The sequence below is a fragment of the Tubulanus polymorphus genome, chromosome 4, assembly GCF_964204645.1.
Source record: "Tubulanus polymorphus chromosome 4, tnTubPoly1.2, whole genome shotgun sequence".
Lineage (NCBI taxonomy): Eukaryota > Metazoa > Nemertea > Palaeonemertea > Tubulaniformes > Tubulanidae > Tubulanus > Tubulanus polymorphus.
The window spans coordinates 5133951-5159866 of record NC_134028.1 but is presented as its reverse complement, the minus strand read 5'-3'; the positions used below and the strand labels follow the sequence as shown (position 1 = coordinate 5159866).

The 25916-nt window shown below is 37.0% G+C and overlaps 1 protein-coding gene across 4 annotated transcripts in view; it reads left to right on the top strand.

The window, feature by feature from the left end:
• The window catches only part of LOC141904707 (uncharacterized), a 76921-nt gene that overhangs the window by 27948 nt on the left and 23057 nt on the right, over positions 1–25916 (top strand). For 3 of the 4 annotated variants that reach the window (XM_074793342.1, XM_074793341.1, XM_074793340.1), the window contains exons 3-6: positions 7027–7124; positions 15704–15849; positions 18955–19050; positions 25759–25889. In XM_074793342.1, the coding sequence (XP_074649443.1) occupies positions 7027–7124; positions 15704–15849; positions 18955–19050; positions 25759–25889 (471 nt within the window). Of the gene's footprint in view, positions 1–7026; positions 7125–8648; positions 8743–15703; positions 15850–18954; positions 19051–25758; positions 25890–25916 lie in introns of those variants that run through there. The other variant, XM_074793343.1, reaches the window with a different exon arrangement.

Genomic DNA, 25916 nt, shown 5'->3' with positions numbered 1-25916 from the left:
ATTGGTTGTTGATAACTGGATTATCAACCAATAACTGCTGCCATCCGAACTGATTACTAGTCCTGAATTTATCCGCGGTCAGGCCGGGTCATCTTACTGTTAGCTTGTCAATTCCTATGACAAACAGCATATATATATATATATATATATATATATATATATATATATATATATATATATATATATATCACATAGCGCGACGTAACGATATGTTCTGTATCTTTGATGGAAAGTTAACAAGTTTAAAGAACCTATCATATATATATATATATATATATATATATATATATATATATATATATATATATATATATATATATATATATATATATATATATATATATATATATATATATATATATATATATATATATATATATATATATATATATATATATATATATATATATATATATATATATATATATATATATATATATATATATATATATATATATATATATATATTATATATATATATATATATATATATATATATATATATATATATATATATATATATATATATATATATATATATATATAATATATATATATATATATATATATATATATATATATATATATATATATATATATATTATATATATATATATATATATATATATATATATATATATATATATATATATATATATATATATATATATATTATATATATATATATATATATATAATATATATATATATATATATTATATATATATATATATATATATATATATATATATATATATATATATATATATATATATATATATATATATATATATATATATATATATATATATATATATATATAATATATATATATATATATATATGTGGGGCTGGGAAACTATGCAAGTCAATGAACATCACAGGAAAATATTCTGAAAGTTAATTGAATCGAACGTAAGTGTTCATGTAGAAATATGCGAGTTAATTAAAACTGGAACTGGAGACCTATTTGAAACTCTCTGACCTCGCTTGCTGGCATTCGTTTTTATTTCTTGAAGTGCTACAGGGAGGAATCTATCGGAAGTTATTTCCTATACGCTGGCAATATGCTGGAAATTAATCTTGCAAATAACTGGAGTTCTATAACACATATATGCTGTTTAACTTTCTTCTTTTTCTTGAATTAATCAGTTGTAGTTATTCTGTAGTAACGATGAAACTCAAATTTGAACAGGAAAATCTTTTTCTTGCGTAGTTTCTGATGAGAAGAACCGAATAACCTGGCGTGATAGAAAAATCATTGGGAAAGAATTGACCTTGATTAGTTTTGACCTTGAACACTTTCTGAGGCCCGGAAGTTCTATCATAGGTTACACCGGTACTATACATAGAGCGGTCGCGGTTACGCTCCTCATCCTCTTGACGATGGAAGTCTTTCCTCAATCCTCACAGTAAAATGGGATTCAAGTGTACTTCTGTCTTACATATAACACTAACATCGGCAAACACACGTCTGCTTTGACTATTTGAAAGCACGTTTCTCACACTGTAAGGAGACAGATTTTATCGTAAATATACTTCAAGTCGACTGCATTCGAATTATTCCAGTTTTCAAAGTAGCAAAATCTCGATAATCCCCGAATCTTGTGAGATAAACTTTGAGATTGTTTGTTGACACGATTTAAGTGAACATGTGGTCACATGTTTATCATCGCTGAGTCGAGACAAAGAGAATCGTTTAGTAATCTGAGATTTGTGGAGGGTTTAGGCAAATCGGGAAGCATCTGTCTTCTGGGAGGCCTTCGATAACCGTAGATTTGCACAAATCAAATTATCCACATCATAATTATAGTCCAGTTCTGTTAATTGAATTAGTAACATGGTTTTATAGAGGTCATCGACCCAGCTCTTCATCAGATTTTAGTATATAAGGTTCTAGGCTCAGTTCTGCACTCTTGCTTATTAAGTAAGAAAAAGAGCTGAAATCTGTTAAACCAAACTAGGCTTTGAATCTGATCGAAAATTAGCTATTTTTGACTTTGTTAGATATCATAACTGAAAAATTGGGTCATAAAATCTTTGATACCAAATTGAGCTTTTAATTTGATTGAAAATTTGGCTAGTTTTGACTTAAGCCAGATCTCACAACTGAAACTTTTTTCGAATTTACAAGTTGTACATTAGATTTAGATATGCATGATAATTTGATCAACAGTTTAGGATTTGAGACTCGTTGGACTTGGTGATTCACTAAATCTGAAGGCGGTGCATCAAGTAACTAATTTTTGATAAGCCGCCAACAGTATATAATGATAGATCAGAAAGATCAGAAAGAAACATGCGTGGGGTGTAAGTAATGTATATCTGAAAAACTGAATGTAATATACCGGTAAATAAACCTGATATTGGAACGGCAGCATGTGTGGTACATATTCACGGCGTAATCAAATTCCAACGTGTTTTATCATCTAGAATCCGCTCAGGAATCAGTCTCTTCTCGAGCAGCATCTGTGAATCTTTAAAACTGTTGGGTTTCGAGTCTGTAGATCGAGGATTTATCAGTATAGAGACAACTTGCGTTTCGCTCTGCTAGTTGATATTTAAGGGATTATGTTTTGCGAGAATAAGGCGGAGTTGCTTCGGATTCAATAAACTAGGAATAAGGAATTTTTGCTCGTCGGGAATAATGAAACGTGTCTATGAATTCAATAAAGGAGGAATGAACGAGGAATTTTGAATCATGTCAAGAATCTGGAGATTGAAACAGTGATATATAACCTAGGAATTAAGCAGTTAGTTAGTGTAGGAGTAAGTTTACATATCTTACGCTTTGGATAACAGTATATATCAGTTAAGAACCTTTATTTAACTAGTAAGAATAAACTAGGTGTTTTGAAACATGTCAGGAATCTAGAGATATAAACAGTGATATAAGCTAGGAATTAAGCAGTAAGTTTATGTTAGCCTGTGCAAAATTAGGCTCGGAAAAACCTTTCACACTGATGCCAAATGGGCCCGTGCCTGTTTGGCATGACCAAAAAGTTGGCCCAGGCCCGGAGCCAAATTTTAGCACGGGTCAACTGGTTCCGGAAGTGACTCAGTTCACTTTGTTTAAGCATTGATGCCAATTTGGCCCGGGCCAAATCGTCTCTGTGTGATCGCCGCTATGTTTTATGCTTTGGATAAAACAGCATTAGTTGAAAACCTTCATTTTAACTGAATTGAATGTAGGATTTTTTTCGTATCAGGAATTTCGTGATATATCCTGGTTAAACAAGTTTTATACCTATTCAAGACGTCGTTAGACTTTTAGAAAACACGAAGTTTATTATGTGGCGGCGGTTTTAAGAAGTCTAACTCGTTTTTCGCGGAAGTTTTACTACAAAGCGCGAAGAGTTAGATTCCTTAAAACCGTAAGCAAATATATGAACGTCTGCGTATGTATTATAGTAAGACGCGTCTGGATGAAGAATGGATCGATCGTAACTCAGTGTTATGATTAGATTAATTTCGCGCGACCGAGGGACGGATTATACTCCCTTCTCGGTGAAGAGATTGATCAGTTTATCGGCAACGCTTTAATTTTTCAAAAAGATAAACGACGGAATCTGCGCTCGTGGAACGGGCCACCGCCGCCCGTGATTGAATCGTTTTCTATCGATCGAAAAATGAACTTTGATTAGATAAACGGATTAACTACGGATTATCTACGGATTAGGTGTCGGTTCGTTATGTTAGTGTAAATAATCGGACTTCTCGAACAATGGAACAAATGGATTTTATGCTGTGGTTGGGTTCGCCGGAACCTTGCCTGTTTCTACAACGGAATCTCAATGGGTAAGTGTTACTAAGAGGACCCGCGCCACCAGCTATCCCACTAGATGGCGTGCATTTTGGTGCGAAAACAGTCGAAATTTAGTTTATTTTCAACAAACTTTTATCTAGATTCTTATATAGCATGATTGTTGTTTGAAAAGTCAATAGATCGATTTTAATTGAATCTGAGAAGAAATCCGTTCGTCGTTGCCCGATTGCACACTAGTGACACCTGGTGGATACTCGCTTGCCACAAGTGTAATCCTCATTCGCCACAGTCAAGCGTAGAGTCCTCTTCTGATTTCAGTGAACTAGTTGTAGAGCTACTGGGAAAGTAAATTGAGTTTTCTGACCAAATAAAGCTCCCTTTTCACTACTCGATATTGATGTTGACACTCTTCTCACACTAAAGTACACAGGGCAATGCACTTTGGTTATGTAACTTTTAAAAAAGATGTCTACTGGCATAGTGCATAGTATTGAAACTGACATAATCTCGGAGCTCCGCGATTTATGCGAGATATTAATGAATATTTTGATAAATGGATCAGTGGTTTCTAATGTAATTTACCAGATTGACTGCGCGCCATTGATGAAATATAGTTTCTGACACGATGACTTGAAGAATATTTCATCATCGCCTGACAGATATATCTCTATGCTCTATGTGACAAGCCACTCTCGTAAAATGGGTAAATTTGACCGATGTTGTGGACAAATATGTCAACTTTCTCTTAAGCAGATATATTTGCTACTCCGGTCGACCGTCTTCATATCTGTTGACGCCTCGTTTTTTTTTGCTTTTTCTTCATCTGTTGTTATTCCTCAGCCCTCGAAGCCGCTGATGGTATTATAAGCTGGTTAGAAGCATGAGAAAAGGGCAAATTAGAACTGCTTTCCAAGAACCTACACCCTCGATTCGAACCCATGAATCCTGGCTTCACAAGACCATTAAAAACTCCATTTCTGCTACTCATTCTTTTAAGGAATTTGTGGAAGACCTGTGTTCGTAGATGGATAAAATCTATAATTTATTTTTTTTTTTTTTTGTTGAAACTTCCTCATTATAAATTCATTGGAATATACTGGATATCCGACTTATTTCGAATAAAGCATTGACAGCTATAGTGCAAGGCGTAGGGTGCATCAGTGATTGTCTGCGGTGTAAATTTAACTCCTGTCATCTCTAGTTATCAGCTGCTCACTCCCTGCGTTTATAATCTTCTGCTATTTATAATTTCCCATTTGTCTCGGGAGGAGACGAATATCGACGCTATAAACACTATGAACGACCAAAAATAGGTATAAAAGAATGCAATTTTCCGAAGGCGATAACGCGCCGCCGTCTGAGACGACCAAGTCGTAAGGCGATGAAGTTTTTAAGACCGATGATCGTTTCTATACTCGTTCGACGAGTTTAGTCTCCGAGACGGGAGATAGTATCGGTTATCGGTAATACGTCAGGATTATATGTATATACGTATATTATATAAAACGCGTGTGCATAAACAGAGAGAGAGAGAGTAGAGAAAATGATCGAGAGATGAAGTATTCTAGACGACTATATCAGCGGTCAACGTTTTGTGGATTACATTTCCATTATCTGTCACTTTCGTATCTAGGCCATCGTGTTTTTCATGTAATGAAGCTCGTATTGGTTGCGTGCCGTGCCGAGTTTGTAAAAATTTCGGCGCGCACACAAAGTGTCTGGAAAATAAATTCCAGCTTGCGTCAGCGGGCGGTTTGTAATTACTATACATTGTTTCGTGACAGGGAAACAAGGTGTTTCTCGTCAAAGTTCAATCCTCGCGATGACGGTTTGATCGGATAAAGCTGGTATCGGGTATCGACATACCGAGAGTCTGACTTTGGTAGCGAGACTTTACCTATTTTGCTTTCGAACTTGGCTGGAAACGGACGAACTAATGGACATCAGGAGCAGATTCAGGATCGTTACATGTATATATGTTTATATTCCAATCAATGGAAACTAACATTCAGTTTGTTTGCGTAATATGTTTAAATGTAAGCGGAGCCCATCACAACATAATGAATACATATACATCTGCTCATATTATGGGAGAATATGTAAGGATATGAACTAAGGTGTGAACTGTATTCACTTTGCAAGATAAATCCATTCGTTTCTGTCACCGCGTGGAAAAACGTGATATTTTTCATTTTCGTGATGACACATATTCTAGAAAATTTCTAATCATCAAAAGCGCGCGGCGTGGCTGAGACAATGTATGGATGTGTCTTCTAGCACTTAGAGATGACTCTGTTTACTTTTAAAAAAGCTATTAGCGAAATACTTTCTCGGCGACTTTATGGATTTTTGATTTCGTTACATGATTGAAGTACGGAGGGGATCTATTACCGCGGAAGCCGCTTAAGGGCAATAGCTCAGCAGCAAAGCTGGCTTATTTACTTGGAAGACATTTTCTAGTTGTTTGTCTTATAAAGTGTGTTGTATATGCCGGTATAACATAAAGAAAACACTTTCCGATATATAGAGATGTGCGGTATAGGTGGAGGGTGAGTTCAGTGGTGGTGAACACATGCTTGAACTAACTGTCAGTTCTAGTTCATTTTGATGTGAAAAACCTGATGTTTGTTTGTACGCGTTGGAAGCCTGTAGAGGACTCGTGATCTGGACTTGCGTACACACGCTATACCTATACTCCCAGTTGACCACTGGGGGTCATACGAACCAGCTCTTTGTGTCTGCTCCACGTAGTTTTTGGCGGCAAAACTTTTTTCAAGAATGGTTAAAAAGTTCGACACCCTGGAGGCAATACGTGTTACGAGATTGATGTATCTTTTAAACTAGCACGCAAACTCATTTCGAGTACATACACATAAAATCTAGTGGATGGTTATTATTATGAACCGATATTGGTTCAGTAGTAGTAGTGCTGTCGCGGTCTGTAACTACTGCGGATATCGATTTGAAGTTCTCTAGTTTTCGCGTTAAAATAAGGATTAACGATGTTAGTGACTACGGTAGCTACCCCGAATCCTAGGTAAGACGTGGTTTGAGAACTTTGCATGATGTTTATTTCTAGGCGGTACTTTCGGATAACCCAGTTTACGGTCTCGTTGCTTCATTGCTACTGTTCTCGGCTTGATTTTCAACAATTTTGTGATAGATCAGTTTCTAATTCCAGATCTTCGTTATAATTGACTGTATCATACAATGTATTATCATCATCGTCGTAACTTGTATGTTTTATTCTATAATTTCAGTATGTCGGCTTTACACCAGGCGGCGCTGGTTGGTAATACTGAAATTTTACTGGCCCTCTTGGAAGGAGGCGCGCATGTTGATTTGATGGACAGTAAAGGTTGGTAGTGGTTTTAATTGTTAAGCTGGATTTGTTTGAAAGATATTGGACCTTGTCTATAAACGTTTACGATGAATATGAATCTCAAACCCAGAAATATACAAATACATCGAAATCTTCTATTTGCAAAAAAAAATCATTTTCCATATAAGAAGCATGAAATGCACTTATTGTCAAAATGGAGTTCATTGAAATCCCTGGCTGTGGATTTACTTTTTCAGCCTAATTACTCCTATAACAATTGCACCCACATCTTCAAACAATGCCTGCAATATCGATTATATGGTTATGGTATGAAATGAAATTTGGTTCTGGTTGAAGTGTTTACCGGTTAGTGTCGGGGTTGCCTGATAGGTGTAGCTGCAGTCGGATATTGAACACTGCAGCTGCAGCTCACCGTACTGATACTGATGATGAACTGGTACGCCTGTTGTTTCATTAAACGAGTCGGATAATTTATTGGCTTAAATATCATGAATATTCATTGCATGAAAAGTAATTTTTGTAAGTATATTAAGCGCTGTTTTTATTGAATGGTTACATGATTTTCTAGTGGGTACTTCATCTTCTTTTCATAATTTTTCACATTTCAGCTCGACGAAATTTCTTGTATACGTAAAATGTTCAAAAGCAGTTTTTTGTCCCCGTTTGAAACCAAACGGAAATATTTACGTCCCCGTTTAAAACCAAAAGGAAATACATGTAGGCCTACTTGATAGGAGTTAGTAGTTTCCAGTGGCTTTTTAACGATCGACGGTTTCATGCTTGACTGGCGTGTGTTATGAATTCAAGTTTCCTCATTGCCGCTGAGAATGTGTGAGGAATGCTGTATGTGTTGATAATCCTTCGATTCATTCAGATCTTAATCAATTATCTAAACTACGCATCGAATCAGTCAGAAACTTAAAATAGTGCGTTAAAAACGCTACTACGCTAGACAGATTGATGAAAACCACCATAAACGCACGAAAAAATCTGTCTGCCAATCTAATGAAATTCATTGATCCATTGAACATCAGTAACATTATTAGAAAACTTTATTTGTTGATTTTCAGTTTCAGTAATTAATCTAGGATTCGACTGACGCTTACGACTTCAATTTCTATTCAATTTCATTCTCGAAAAACAAGTTGATAGTTATTCCCTATGTGATAATATCGAATTCTATTCACGTCAGTTCGAAATGTTTTAAAAACTCCCTTTTAGGAGGCGTGCATTATGACTCAATAGATCTCGACAATGTTCGTCGATTGAAAGGGGGATGATTTTTAAATTCTTCGAAATTATTCAATACCTTCCGCCTTTATTATTTGTTCTATTGTCGCCCTGGTGTTGATAAAATGATTTTTGATACCAATCTCGGGCTGAATGAGTGTGTTTTTTTTTAAACTCGTATAGTAAGCAAGTAGTACATATATACCACCGGTACGTGCGTCGGTTGTTTTCATGATTTTGAACAGACAATAAAATATACGTCTGACTTGTTCTCTAGAAACCAGATAGCAATAACAGTAGTTTACTACTGTTGTATCTGGACTGTACTCGCTGATTCGCGGGATTTACACCAAATCGCGATTAATCAATCTTAATCCGGTTAATTACGTCCTCGTTTAATCATGTAAGTCGTTTTTATAGGTTTTTTATCGTTCGTTCGATTCTTCTGATTTTTGGTGGTAGCCATTTTCAATACTATATATTCGTATCTATTTGTAACATCTAAGGAGACCACAAATAAAATCACTTATGAATAATCGTCTTTTTAAATTGAAAACAAATAACAAGAAGTACGGGTGGGTTTTTAGGGCAGTGTGTTTTCTTCGAGATAAAGATTTTGTTTGCTACTGTAGTTTTTAAAAACCACCACCCTCTGATTAAAACACCAGTGATAACGTCTTTTCTTAGAATTCTTGGTTTAACCAATGCGCAATAGATCGAGGCGGTGTAGAAAATTGTTCACTTGAGGTCGGTTTTAAAGACGCCAGGATTAATTCGATTGACTTACAGTTGAATAACCCCCTTAGGTTAGTAGTCTATAAAACAACCAGTCCCCATTCTGAACGGTATGCACGCGTATTAGAAATTATGAAATGATCATTTCAACGCTCAGATTTGGAATGTGTATAAAGAAACCGGTGCTGCCACAGGGAACTACATTTCCTCAGAAAAAAACTTGACCGACTAAATGAAATACACCAGTGAACTGGTTTACTTCATTATTCCACCCTTGTAGGATCCTAAATATTTTTGTGATCGAATTTCTCGTGAACAAACCTGTTCAGAAAATTAAATTTTTAGAAGAGAACTGTTTCCAACAACTGTCTGAGTGCTTGTGTACTTCTGACCCCTGTTTGGACCCCTGCTTGTTTTCTGTTGTTTCGTTAGCTAACATATGTTGCATGAATGATATTCATGTTTATATGAATGTTTCTGTTATTTTCAGTTAGCAGATTCATCAGTTGCTTCTTCAACGTTATCCTTTACTGTTCCTCAAACTGGCGCCTAATCAGTATTTTGAGTAAAAAAACCCCTTCCCATCTCGTTCAGACTTCCCATAAGAAATAATTATTTTGATTTTTGCTCTATGGATACACCTTGAGTAATTATTGGATTCAATGATTACTCCAATAGTTACTGATTAATATGAGTATTTCCGTCGAGTACTGTACCCTTTCCTGCATTTCTTTCCATACCCCGGTGAAAAAAGGGCCTATGCTTGAAAACGTTTTTCACTGTTTCTGAAAGAGCACTTTACGAAAAAAGAAATGACGGATCCGGGTTGAACTAGTCATGGGAGACATAGAAAAGTCATGGGAAATGAGCCTGGCAAAAACCTGGAAAATGAACAGTTCTTTTAAGAATGCCATGAAAAAGTCATAAATGGTTCAGATCATTACCGAGAACTGGCTGTTTCTGGTTCCGCTGATAACAATTCATGATAATCTCTCCAGGATATTATTGGGCAGGTATAAAAATCTTTGCCCGACATTAAACGACTTGAACATGACATGGGTAACAACAAGATTTATGGAAAGAATCTGTTGTTCAAACAATATCAACGATTAAATTCATTGTGAATATTGAATGACTCAGTGTACGCGGCGTATAGACAGCTAATTTGACTGTGTTTTACCTGCCTCGATTTATTTGCCAGGTGCAATGAATTATTAAGGGGATTTCCTTCAATTAATGATACTTCATATTTTTAATTGGCATTTTTCCGAGTATTTCCAAGTGCTGTTTTTTAATGAAGTGGAAAGCGCAATCTAGTAGTTACTGACAAGTGCGTTGAGGGGTGAAAACAATTATGTTAAATGACCGGTACGGATGCAGTCGGTTTTAACCAATTTATTTCACGGTAGTTCTGAGCATAGCTTTCTAGAAAGTACTTCGACTAGGCACTTGATGGCTATTTCGATGTCTCATTGGACTGGTTGAAACATCAATGGGACTCCTCAGCTCCACTTGTGAGTGGCAATTTTTCATTAGATATTTTTCAATGATTCGAAATATTTCACTAGTTCAAGGGGGCCTGGTTTCGAGAAAAAGTAAAACTTGTTGTTAACTGAGGCCAGCAAGATTGGTTGGTCACAGGCAAGCAAAGTCAGAGTCAAACATGAGAAAAAGTGTTTAGATGTCGAAAAAATTATTTCTCTTTTGTACGAGTTTGTCAATAGTTCGAGTAAACCGTGTCGAAGTAAGGCGAGGTTTACCGTTGTAGTTGCATTTCATGTTTCCGTTGGAGTTGCCAATGGCATTACGCAAGAAGTTTATGAATACGGGTTACTTACGTTAACGATTAAGTCTTTCTTTGTTATTGTTGTTACTCAACGATTAAGACTTCGTTTCTCGGTTGTTTACGACTAGAGGGCTCGAACACTTTACAAAACACGTGTCGACGATAAAAATCGAAGAAATATTCCTGATATTCGTTAAGTGTCAGGTGTATTTATACGGCGGCTACAGGTGAAATCTTCATCAGTAAAACATCTGCCGTTATTTCAGTATGAATCAGAGACTGGCTGGATTTAAACGGGATTATTGGTTTCTAATCTGCGTTAGTAATCTTACCCACGGATTATGATGATATTATCTGCAGGATTCGCGTTGACTCGTGTTACATAACAGATTCTTACCGGGGTCTGATAAATGTTAGTATTGCGTTTCCGATCAACAGTCTGGAAGTACTTGAAGGAATTTTGCCAGGAGTTGAAGAAATTCTTGAGATTGGACTTCCATGCGAGTTTTTGTCGAAAGATTTAACCCTTTCAGCGCCGTGATGGTTTTTCCCTCCACGTAAGTTGCCATTATCAGCTTAGACGAGCTACGCACAATTTTCCATTAAGTCACCATTTGATTCGGCGAATATACTTTTTTATGCTATACTTAGAATATGTGACACGTTGGCAAATCAATCAATGCACATTTAGTGTTAAAAGTTCACGTCTTAGAAGTTGAATATGTGAAAACGATGTACAAAGTGATGGTAAAAGGTTCGAATTGACATTTCTGTTATATTCCGATGCGGGTTTTATTAGATTGTGTGAATATGCTCAGGGTTATGATACTGCTTGCTTGATCAGTCGTGGGAATATTTTCTATCTATGGAGAACTAGCGCCTGGATTGGAATATGATTGGAATCATTGATGATAGCAAACCCTGCTATAGTAGCCAAATCTGGTCACATATAAATGGTGCACCCAGTAACCCATGTTTTGAAATGTGGCCAGAATTTCTTGTGAGGCACAATGTACTGGATGTCAAGTTAAGAGACCTGAGGCCGGTTCTATAGTTAAGACCTAAATCCAAAAATGGTCTTAAATCATAAGATTGGTCTTAAGATGTTAGATTGGGCATAGAATTAAAATGGTCTTAAGTTTCGCTACTATGGAACCAGCCCCTGGGCCCATTTTCACAGACATAACCTGAAATGATATATTATTCTGTAAAACAGGCCTCAACCCTTCTTAAAGAGTTACAGACAAGCTGCCTGGCAGCCATATTGATTCACCGTAACGCAGCAACATATGTTCCATTGTTTTATTGGTACATAAAAAGTTTCGTAAAGGAATGTATAGTAATTGCCTATCCATAGTATACAGACATGTTATTCATTAACTCATTTATATTCTTGACAGTAATACCACGTAGTTTGATGGGTCCGCAGTTTTTTTCATTGACAAAGTAATGAATTGTATAATGGTTATGCATTTCAGTATTTACGCTTATATATGGGTATCATTCAGATGATTTGAATCATATGCATAACATTCATCGCGCAGCATTCATTCGAGTTTAGCTTTAGATTTCTCTCGTTTTAGCAATTTTTAATTTTGAAGAAACGTCGAATCGGGAAACCTTTCAGAAGTTAACTGTCTAGCGAGTACTTGGTGTTAAAGACATGATAGGTTTATGTTTACTGCACCAACATTCTCCAGTCAGGTGTCAATTTCATTGCGCCGACAAGAACTACAGCACCTTCTCAGAAAAACGATGCGAGACTCTCGGGTATAGAAAGAAATAGATCGTTACGTCAATCTCGGAAAAAAACTTTTCGCGGTTAAGAAAGCTGAATGTCTGACAAACTGTTATTCGTGGATACTACGCCTCGTGAGTTTGTAAATTTAGAATGGACCCTGTAAAAATCTTTTTCATTCAATGATAACTAGTGAAAAACCTGTGAAAGCCACGGGTGTTTTTTTAGCCCGCAAGTTCTGACTTTTCGATTCATTGGCCATGAATTTGGTACAGTAGTCTGCGCCTAGTGGTAGCTCGTGATAGTGCCCGTAGAAACTTGGTCCACCCACAGATGTCCTTTTCACACGCAGGCCCTACTGAAGTTAACCTTGGCCCATGCAGGCCACGGGTAACAGTATTAGAAGCGATTGAAATATGTAGGTTAATGAGAAAAATATACTCTTGAGACCAGGTCTTGAACTTCTGATCTTCAATAGTAATCAAGTATATTTAGAAGATATTTACATTCCTGAATTGAAATTTGAAGTTTGTGATGCCTCAATGTTGTTATCAAAAAGGCAGTGGCGTCAATATGATTCTATCATTCTTTAGTTGCTTGAATAAGGAGTTTTGATACCTTATTGTTAGTGCGTACCCTATAGTGTAGATAGTTCACAACTAGCTTCTCTATTAGGATTGTGGTATGATTACCTACATAAAGTGCATAAGAGAATATATGAATATGCCCGGTAATTATGTTGACAATAGAATAATAATGATAGCCGAACCATTTTCTCTGTTAAAAATCATGGGAATATAATCATATTCTGAATACTCGACTAGTGAAGCACTGCAAACTACTTAATGTCTGTTAGTTCTATCAATAATGCAGATCTCTCTTTCTGTGCTCAATGCATTTTTGAATCCTCTGGTGCAATCTATCTGTTCTGTGCACTATAATCTGATTGTACATATATGTTTCAATGATTCACTTTAGTATGCGTTCTGATGGCCCTTCGGGCCCTTCTAATATAGCCACAGATCCGCATTATGCCTGTTTTCGTGTCTGAAGGCCTTGCTCTCAAAACCTTAAGAATGTTGTTTCAAAACTGTCTTATTTGGTTTCAAAATACTTTCAACGCCTGTCATGTACTTCTACCCTGAACCTCCTGTTTGCACACGGCGAGTTGTGTCAGTGCCCTAAGCCGTGATCACACGAGCATTTTTGGTCAAATTTGGCCCGGAACAACTGTCCACACAGGTGCCAAATTTGGCCCGAGTCTGATCCGGGCCAAATCGTCTCCGTGTGATCGCGGCTCTAATAATAACTTGTCCATCAACCTCGGCGTGATAAGTGTACATAGAACCAGTTGACAATTCCGGTCAATAATCGTTGGCTAACTTCGTCAACGAGAAGAGACTTAATTCAATTACAAATACGGAACTATTTCTACTACAGCATCAACAACAAGATTGCATTCCACTTTCAATCAATTCATTCCCGATAGAAACAGTAATAACAGCCTGTTGCTGCGTACTGATACGTGATGGGCCCCTAGTTTAAGTTTGAATATAATTATATCATTCTTACATCCTTTTTGTTTTCGAATAGCTTTTTGTGCGATATCATTTTGTTTTGTCACTTCGGGACCATCCTTATTATTTATCATCCATTTTATCAATTATCGAGGCTTTTAATGTCAATTATTGTGTCTTGCGAAACAATGTTGGATTAATATCATGTTTCCGGCTTTTGTCGTAACATCGGCTGGTACTTCACTGCTAATGGGCTTCAATGAGCCCCTGTGTGTTTCAGATGGCTTTTACACAAGTTACCAGCCATTCTATCATCAACATGCGCGTATGAACAATGCCATCCTAACTCCCATTCACATTCCCATGAAATAGTTGTTGAAACTGTAATCAATTTCTCACCTTTCATGATATTAATTGCCATTCTACATTGCCTTAAATCAAACTAGCCACATTTAAATTGAAGTCAGTTGAGTCCGTATTTTGGCCATGCGCTTAAATGTTTGCCTTAGCTGCGCAACTGGCGGGTGAGGTTTTTTAAAATGTTGTAGATGAATATGATTGCATGGATATTAAGCTTGAATATGAAGAGGGCTGATAAGTATGTCGCGTTGGAGATTGATTTTACTAATAACTCCTCAGGGAATGGATAGCGCAGTTGCTCGTAATCTTGTAACGATTTGTCCTGAGTTAATATTCTAGTCAAATATCATTGTAACATGGAATCAGTTCGTATAAACTCTCTCCCTCTATCATATTATTACCCCTGTACCACAACTCAGTGGTACGCCAGCAGCAGACAGCATCCGTGTATGGGATTAAAATGGACACTGGACTCCAGATGGAAGATGAAATCGGGGACAGCCAACTCATGGCGAAGGTCTTTCCAAAAGGAGATATGTGACAATAGATTAAGATGGAATACCACATATCGACTTGCCAAAATTAGAAATGGTTGGAAGAGTTGATCAGATGCCTTGTATGCCTCGTACTGGCGCGACGAGGACAATTAATTGAACCACAACCCACAGTCAAACGTTCTAACCACTCGACCACAAGTTATTGCATGAGTTTTTGTGTATCTATTAACTTGAATGAGTAATTAATGAACTCGATTATTACGTAGATTCAGACTCTCAGATTCCCAGCTCCTTTTCTTTTTTCGTCCTGGTTCCGGGAATAATAATTATCAGTCTCATAGGTTGACCTGGAAAAGAGGGTCTTTTTTACGCTCTCACCCTTTTTCGGTTCGAAAATTTGCGCGTACATATAATTGAAGGCTCTCATGGTGTTATAAGACCGCCTACAACAGGGACAAAAGGGCAACCACTTTGTAACTTCACACACCACTGGAAAATATTGGATTACTGATGAAAAAAATACGGCAGTACGCCGGTGAGAAAACTGCAGTTTTCACTTTGCTTTAGTTTTCAATCATAACATTCCATTAGAATAAGCATTCACTTTTCATTTTACATGTTTATATGGTTCGTGCCTAATGGTTCTGGGTTGTAGGGGTTCTGGTTTTTAGGGTAACTGGAGAGATGGGTTGTCTTTTATTAAAATTAGGATGTTGTTTATATTTTCACAGGAATGCGTCCTCTTCATTACGCTGCATGGCAAGGTAAAGACGAACCGGTTAAACTACTGTTACAGTTCGGATCATCGGCTACCGATCCGGCTTACGACGGCGAAACCCCACTCCATCTCGCCTGTCAACACGGTCATTTCCAAGTAGTAAGTATCCTTAACCGTATATGATATGCACGATCTCTGAGAATAATATCAAATGTCGCTGAGACGTTGAAGGGTTCAGTAAGAGACGCCACCTGATCATTGAAGGTGGTCGTGTTGGTCTAATGAGAATATTGCAGTTACGGTTGGTAAGCTATAAACGGTGAAAAAAGTGTCAATTATTATTGTAAAGTATCAGTTTAAAAACATTGATTGCTGATAAGTCTGCTATATTACTGAACGTATTCCTGAATTTTTTTACGTTTATCGATATGCGTAGAGTAAGTGGACTGACAAATATTTGCGTACTGAATTTTTCATGTTCATTCAGTTGAGCATCAAGTGGCTGTCGATAGACGTTTAGATGTGAAGTACAATGGAAGAAAAGACATATCGCTTTTGTCGTATGTGAATGAACTGTCTATGCTAGATTACTATACTGATGTTTGTAGCTGAGAGAAATCATCTACTAATCAAGATCAACATTTACTTTGTCTTCGAATTAGATATTAGAGATGTATGTTATTAACCGAAGATCATGAGTTCATTTAAGCACAGACACTCATAACAGTTCTATTCCGTGCTAGCTACATTTAGTTTCTAGAGGAGCGCATTTGAATAAGGAGCCTTGCGCTATACAAAAGACGATTTATTATTATTATGATGAGCATTTTTCATTGTTGTCAAATGAATTTGTCATTTTGCCCTTCGTTTGAGCAAACTTAGTAGATATTATATTGATATCGTTAGGAACATGGTTAAAGATGTAGATTTCTGGGATCAGTTAGAACAAGTAGGTTTCCCTCCTATCTTACCCGAGGAAGATAATGTTACAGATATATACAAGTACAGCACTTAGATTGCTATTGTTTTTTGAGTAGGTGAATGTTCTGTACATAACATGTGATAAGGCTTCTCTTCATGTAAATGGGAAGTGTTGTTATTTGGAGTAATGCTATGATAAAATTGACGTCAGAGATACCCGATAAAAAGAACTGCTTTCGTTTCATGGTTTCTTGAAATATATTGCATGAGGTCGGAAACTGGAGCAAACTCTATCTAATAGAATTAATAGAATACACAACTACATCCAATAGAGGAAAGGGGAGGAATATCAAAGTTACAAAGTTAGGGTGTCTTTCCATGTATTACACTTTAGACCTCCTTAGAAAATCAAGAAATCCTGGCAGGAAAGAAATGATTCCTCATCTGTACACATGGATATCAGGATGGTATTTACCACTTGTTGATTTGCTCTCATAGATGTGGTATATATACTGTTTATACAGAGATCTGAGTTTATTCTTAGTATCTACCAATATATACAGTTTCTGAACTACCAAGGCCACGGAGCACCAACAGGTGGACTAATAAAATCACCAGTTTATGTACCCCGTACACAGAACTGTACAGTTCTTGAGTATTCAGAGGTTTGGCTTCAAACTTAACATTTACGCAGAACTTGAGAAAAATCACCTGGTTCTTCGATGCTTGCTTATAGCAGGGATGTAGGAAAGTGATCCCCACTCGTGGAAGATAGAAAACCTGATGGTATATGGCCCTGTATAAAAATGCTCAATAGCTTGAATTAATTGTGAATATTTTCAACTTGTGAGTCGGCAAACATCATCGTATTATTTTCAATGTCAATTGGTGCATCCAAACTGTCGTTATTACCCTCGAGATGAATAGGCAGAATGAACTACGACAATTTTGAACTTTCTTTCACCCATTTGTCAGTATGAAATTCGATTCGACGTTATTACTGAAGAAGCTCTCATATCTCAAAAATGTTTGTCTTCGTCATTTACGCTCGTCGGATATCACGTAGAAAAACACCACATCGCGGCTGATGAGTTGGTTTTAGATTCGATCTCCGTTCAGTGAAAGTTTTATGGAAAGTTTATATAAGGGTTGAGGATGCAACCTTGGAGGACGCCGCTGGAATACTAGAATGAAATCGCCACATATGGTCGAAGCCATTATGAATTATTAATCATCAATTTGAAGGACAGACGGCTTTCATCAATTAAAAATTACACTAATTCACTTAATATCTAATGACTTGATGGCGTGTATTAGTAAATGTCAAGCTACGGCACCTAGAATAGACGTCTTATATCACAGATGGATTGGATTTATAAGGAATAACAATACGTAAAGGATGTTTGTATTAACTTGGTTTTCAGGATACAACCGATGTTTGTTTTGGTACACGGAGGTGACAGTTAATAGGAAATGTATCGTATCCATGGAGATGTTTGAAATTTGGCAAACCTTTAATATTCTTCAAATTTGTCATTCGTAACTTGTGATTTGATGGATGATTGCTGTTGGATATTTGTCTTCTAGTCAGACACGCAAACAATCATTTCACAAATCCATCTTAACTCTGAAACATGTTGAGTCATTGGACATACAATGTGACCTGTATTTGAAATTGCAGCTGACAGCTTTAAATCTTACCTGTAAATATTTTGACCGGCTAGATGTCTCATTCCCATATCCATTTTCGCATTCATGGTTTCATGGGTGTTTCATAAGCTCCTTTGAAATAATTGGATCATATTTTGACAATTTCCATCCTCGTATCTAGTTTCAATATGTGCGTTTCTCAGTGCACGTAGACTACAAGTTGTTTTAATCAATATTTGAAAAATTCAACTGGAAATTTAGGAAATTATTTCCGTTGTTGTCAGTCAATTCGATCGATGTCTTTTGTAATGCAAACTTTTTTATAGGAAATTATTGTCGAAATTTCGTCTTCAAATAATTTGAAATTTTTTTACGGTTGGAGAAGATTTTGATATATAAATGGTTGGAATGTTAAACACGTAGGTGGATATCGGACGACTTGGTTCTCGCAAAAAGTTCGTCCGGGTTTATCGCAGGTTTATAGAGGTGAAGTGATCATTCAAAACAATACGAGACACCACTCCGTTTCACGAGTTCAAAGGTTGAATTATTGAAAACCAATTTGATCATACATAATGTAGCTTTTGTTTAGTTATGAATAATTCCGAGTGACTTAACGGTGGACATGTATATACGTACACCATTCTCTTGATCTATTGAAACTGACGCTTAAAACTTTTGTAAATATTTCAGGTGAATATATTATTGTGTTATCACGCTGAACCGACGATCAGGAATAAGGAATTCAGGACACCTTTAGATCTTGGCTGCGAATTCGGTCATTACAAGGTAAGCTAAAAGCAACATTGAGAAAAAGAAACGAGGAGGTATTTATATGCAGAACAGATTATAGTTTACTGAAAGTAGAGCAATAACCGGAATAGTCCAAATAAGAGTATCGTTTACATTGTTCTAGGAATTTTCTGAGAATGCGGTTTTACAATGATCTGCTTTCAGTTGAATCTATACGGATTCCCATTTTCAATTTTCTAGCCGCCATTTCTGTATATACGTCTTCCATCTCGGATTTCGCTGTGATAAATAACGAGCTAACGTCTGCGCGCGGTACCGTGGTCATTGTTGCGGCTTCGCTTCCCTTCCCATATCGGCCTCTGAGGAGGTATCAAACGCTGATATGTCTTATTGAGTCCAAGTATCCGATACATCGACGAGACTTTCCAGTGGAGATGATAGATATTTAACTAATGTTTCTATATTGACTCAATCTCGTTCTAGTTTGAGGAAATGAAACTCATAAGGCAGATTTTTCATTATATCGAATTGTTTCACTCACATACATGTACATAGACATACATTGTACAAATTCATATCGTAATTACTATGACATACATTGATACATAGCGTAGATATGGGCTTTATTTTTTAATGAAACAGAAGAAAAGAGCAAGTATTAGAATGTGGTCGGGCAGGAATGGCTAAATCTACGAACGAGTTTGGGCAAATTTCTGAATTAGCGATCTTAGTTACTGCGACGTTGTAGTAATACTTCACTCTACAGTCAGTCAGGTCGGTCGGTTGATCGATACAATTTCTCCGTAAATCCAGTTGCGATATTCGGGGCTCAACGAAATGATTGATCCACCAAAAATAGTCCGACTGAATATCGTCATTTAGCCAGCCGGTAACTCGAGCGAGCTCGTATTGACATCAAATTTCCATTTAGCTACTTCCAGTCCATCTTTCATCACAGATGAAGCTGTGGTCCATCCTAACACCGCTGATTATATGTATGAATTGTTTAATTCAGTATGGCTTCAGAGATTCGTACACAGTCCGCGTGAAGAGTCGTGTAGGATGCTTGATATTTCGACGCGTCTGCCTTCTGAAAAATTGATATCAATAGCCATCGATCGATTGAAATTTCTTCGAATTATCCGCGACGTTTGTGGGTTAAGTATGGACTACCCCTCGGATCGATAACAATCTCAAAGAATTTCATTATAAGATGACAGGGAGAGTGGCGAGATGAGTGTGAAGATAAATTGAGTATACACGCAGTTAGAGACAGTTTGTTGGGCATATGAACTTCGACGAAATCAAACACCGCATACAAACTAGAAGATTCAAGACATGTTTTTTCTTAGACCATCTTTCTGTTCTCTGCTTGAAGAGATCCTATAACAGGGCGACTACTGACCTTGAAAACCTAGAAAAAACTCAATTTGTCAAATCTTACTTAAAACCTGAAAAACTCACGGATAATGCTATAGACCGCTTGTCTCTATCACTACTTACGTGATGCAAAAAAATCAAATGAATTGTAACATTTTAAACCTAGAAATTCCTCCGATTCACTTGGAATATTTGTGAAAAATCACGAAAAGCTGAGGGGATTCGTAAATGGGTAGAAAGTGGTCACCCTGCATGGGTGAAGCTTACACTTTTATCAACTTTTGAAAAGAAGAACTTTTTAGTCTGAATTTTGTGAACGGTCGCTCGAGGCAGTTTTATCGCGAAAGGTCATTAGGATTTCCCTGTAGGAACGCAACACATCGCTCGTCAGTATAAATGTCAAGACAATGGGAACTGTAACGATCCCTTGTGGGATGTGGACCTGTCTATTTATGTCGTGGGATGGGATATCGTGATATGTCGGCCCCTGGAATATAATCACCGAGACAGCGTTACTGCTGTATCTCAGCAGAGGCACAAATTGTTCGAGATTGATATATCCCCAATTGAAAGGAAACTACATCATTTCCGGCTGTTATAGGCTTTGTCTATTTCTTTTTTTCTTTACTTTCATTTTTTCGCCGGCACTTAACTGCTGCCAACTTCTTCCCAACTTTAGTAGACTTTAGAAAGTAACGTTTAACTCGACACCTTTACTTCACGAACCAATGAGTAACACACCAGACACTTGTCATGTTCGAACGTTTCTAAATGCGCTGTGGTTTCCGGGGTTTGCGTTCTGAATAGATTTTTCGTTCTGCGAATGCTTTTACGCATCATTTTCATCTATCGATTAAAAAAGCATCAGATCTAAATTCTGCAAATGATTGAGAGTCTTGGTATTAAGTGTGAGAAGCAACATTCTGAATGTTTTCATAGGTAGTAGCAACGACAGTCGTGGCTGCTCTTTAGGGCTAATTAAGTTAATTATCTGGAATTTGAACGTGAAAACATCAGAACTAAATGAATAAATGATAGTAAATTCTCTCTATAAGACGCAAATGTCCCACGACAGTTATTGCATCCGTATGGTCAATTTGAAGTTTCGTTACCGGGCAACAGTTCAATGCCATGTCAGTAATTTTGATTAGTAATAATCGGCGGAAACTAAATCCAGTTTTGACATCGATTTGATTCTGCGAAGATCGCTGTTGAACGGGAGCACGGGGTATGTGAGAACATTTACAAAATGCTACATCTGACATCTGAAATTTCAAAGAGCATTCAGGACCCAGTTGTTAGATCTCAATCTTAGCTCCAAACTGTCACACTGGGTTCAGAGGGACAATGTCCGGGCACTCACCAGATGGCACTAAAGTAGGTCATTCATTGTGATAATTAGTTCATTTAAATTTAAACTCGATTTAAGGGCTTCCGAATGCGAAAATTTATAACTCACTGAATAGATATAAGATTCTCTTTCTCATTCAGTGTATGGTAAAGATTTTACTAAAAGATGATTGCTAATGAAAAAAAGTTTATTAGAAGTTCAAGTGTGGTAAACCAGTGCCACTAGTGAACCTGGCAGATTGTTTTAGGAATCGTCGCATGCTACAATAGTATTGCCGGTACCCCATTGGCTTTAGATAGTACTTTGATACTCGTGGTAGAAGCTACAGGTTAATTTTTCGGCCTGAAATTTTTTTAGCGAGACATTCGCGAACACAAGTGGTGTAGGTCTATTACATAACTGACTGCAACTATTTACATATTTATGAAGTAGTTTTACGTCTGCCGAGAGTGACAGCAATTATCAGTACGTTATATAACTCAGCTACGCTCGCATGCACTCTCCTTCTCATCGGCGCACAACCACAGTTTTAATCTAATAATCCTCAGCGATGAATAATCATATTTAGTCGGCCATCTTCCATCCCAAACGAATAGAAAATTTTATGATATACGACCTTCGGTTGTCGTGGTAACATTTGCGAAATATGTTGACATTTTTTTGTTGCAGCGAACTGCGATATATTTGAGACGTTCAGTTTTATGTGTAACACCACTCTGCGATAATGTCATTGTTGATTTAGTAGCTATTAAATATTGCGCTCAATGAAGGAATGCGTGAAAAGCATATTTGTTCCTGTATGACGAGTTTTCATCGGGTTTGACTAGGTTTTACCTCCGGTCGTAAGACTTGGAAAGGTTCTACATATTTCATGTTGTCAATGATTTGTTATATTTTTCAAATGCTTTTGTTTACGTGTAACTGTTCAAAACCTTGTGTAATTCAACATTTCAACAATTTTGTTCGGTTAGTTCAGTAATGCATACGAATGTTCTATAAGGAGATACCTATCATTTCACTTATGAATTATGGATATTTTACTTTTCAAAGTTGGTTCACTATATCAATAATCTGTAACTAATTCATTATCATAGAACTAACACAATTATGGATTATAGGTGTACTATTGGATTGTAGATATACTATTGGATTCCATTGTATCCATGTCCATAGATTATATCAAACATTTATAAAGACTTCATGAATCGTCCAGGTATCTCGTACAACCAATTGCCTTAAATTTAAATCATATCTAACTTTATGTATAAAACTTGACATTTATGTTATATAGACTAGTCTTCAAGTTAAGAAGTCCAGGTCTTATATGAAGTGACTGAATGCTCAGTTAATCTGTCTGCTAATATCTGTCACCTGACCTAAGGTTAGGATTTTGATTGGCAGTGATGTCACAAATCAGTTGATCTAAGATTGGTTGTATAAGCTGGCTATGACGTCACCGGTCAGCTGACTTAGGATCAGGGCTATGATTGGCTGTGATATGAGCTTGTATGGGATTCGATTCAGGCTTTATGAATGACTATGACTCTGATGTCATCAATCCAGTGACCTTGATTGAAGTGCCAGTTCCAATGATATGATATGAGTTGAAATTCAAAAAAAAGGAAATTAACTGACTGAAACAAAGCACCTTTTTGGCCATATTCATGTAGAAGCAAAACACCTCATTCTTCAATAGTTGAATTGTCCAAAAATGTAACTTGACTTATTTCCGTTTAGTCCCTATATGTACATAGTATAGGATGTCATGATATTGCCCGTGAAGTAGCAATCAGTGACTAAGTGGTGGCCAGTCGACACTTGAGATTTATGACCGGTATTTTATGGTTGTTCTAACAGTTATTATTAATGTCAGGTAGTTGTACAACTGACAGACGCGATCACCTGCTAATAGAACCCGATCACACACACGGCATACCTGTTAATGCATGAAATCAGTAACAACTTGACTCGATCTACTGTGTACTGTCCGATCACAGTCTTTATTTACCCATTCTTTCTCAATTAAGTCGTTGGTGCGGCTTCGGTTACTGGACTAATTCCCTCGGCAGCACTTTGTGCTCGGTCCATCGCTCGGTTTCCTATTGTAGCAAATCATCCATCACTTACAACTTCACTAGCCATCAGTACTATTACTGTATGCCGAAACACATTTTCTATTGAATGGACTTCTCAGCATTGTGCCCTATATGTAATGGCTTCATGAAAAGCGGTATGTGAAGCCCAACAAACATGAGACAGGGAAACGTAGTGAAACATGTTTGATTCAAAATGTTTCATGTTTCTTGTAAACGCACGCGGATGAATGTGTGGAAACATGTTTCTGTCTCTTCTTTCTGCGTTTTCCTGCAAAGTGTGCATTTGCCTTCACAAAATTCAACAAGCCACACTCATACTCATGCTTATTGCTTTCTTTGTCTTTGGTTCATATATATTCATGAAGTCATCGAGACAGACTCCTGTTTGTCCGTTCTCTGCGACACTTATTTCAACTGCCGTTTCATTCATTCATCTTTTTAAACAGTGAATAAATGTTTCATTCGGTTGTGAAATGTGTTGAATAGCTAGCGTCTACTTGTCGCTGCGATACTGGCTGCTCGTGACAGCGCTATCAAACCAGCAACAGATGAATAAAAAAAGCTGCCCGAGACATCCACTACTCACATTTATTCATTAAATGAATAGATGTTTGCTTAGTTCTTCAAGACCATTCTGGCGTATTTTACGAAATTATGATATCTTTCATATCGTCATTGATCAATGTTTTCGGTCGTTCTCTTCATACGTGTCATGGTTTGAATTGTTTTTCGTGAAGACAGTGGATCGATCTGTTTCTTATTTTTGCCGTGGTGATGTTTGCTACTGCGAGCTCTCTGGACCCTAGAACTTGAACAATAGATTTCAATTTATCCGTCTTGCTTTTCGTACCCATCCATATTATCAGCTACATCAAGGTCAGATGGATAGCTCGGTCGGATATTCTAAGTTAGGAAAATCCATAAAGGATTCCGCGGTCCTTTTTCCCCTAGATAATTCTAAGTATCTGATATCTATCAGACGATTGGAAAAATTACTTCGTCGTTGGCTATAAAGAGATGCGTCTAAATCCGTAGCCTCTGTTGGTATATGATCTGGTGAAATTGATGACTGCGTCGTGCTCGTCCCCCGTACATGCCGATGCGTCCAACACTTCTGATAACTGATTACCGCGTATAGACCGTTTCTCATAACAATTAAACAATTGCGGCAGTAAGAGCGCGTCGTCGTCGTTGGCGCTATGAGCAGTCAGTCTCGAATGGGGGAGAGAGAGACCAACCGATGCGGGAATTGGATTGTCGTTTAATGGTGTGATAGAGTTATGCGGTATCTCTCGCTCGGCCGATAGAAGATTGTCATTTAAATAATAGCTCGCGCACAAATCTGAAATCGAAGCGTCCTAATATCGCGATAGAGTCGTTCAGTTGTTTTTTTAGAGCGATGATGATGTTGGATTATATGCGGAATGTGGTGTTCGAACAATGTAAATACATAACTGTGATACTCGTAAAGGGATTAATACAGTAGGGATAAAATGGATTATCTGTAAAAGAAATTCGAGGTTACTTTATCTTAATTGTTTAGGTATCTAAAAGGTAACTTGATAGCTGACTTTTTTGCATTGTTTCCCTGAATCAACTTTGCTAGTATTTGAATTATTGCAACGACCCATCCACAAGAAATGGCTGCTTCCTCTCCTAAACCCCTTTAGACTTCATCTTATTGCCTACCAGTACCATTGATAGCAGGGTAGATCCATTATTTTGTTTGATGATACCACAAACTCTAAAGCGTCAACGTTTTAGAGTCTTTGACCATAAGACATTTAGGAGGCAGTTCTCTTTTATGGGACAGCGGATAGGCATGTCTGTCATACCATAGTACTGGGTTACAGTCCTCTACTTACACAATGTAAAAGACCCTCAATAATGATATGATTATTTGTTTGTATATTGCAGGTGGTTGAGTTACTGTTGAGTAGTAACTTATGTAACTGGTTACTACAGGACAGTCCTGATGATATGCTAGATAATAATCGTACGACTTGTTTACACTTAGCTGCAAAAAATGGCCACGCTGAAATAATCAGGTATGAAACGTTGGAGCAAAGTTGAAT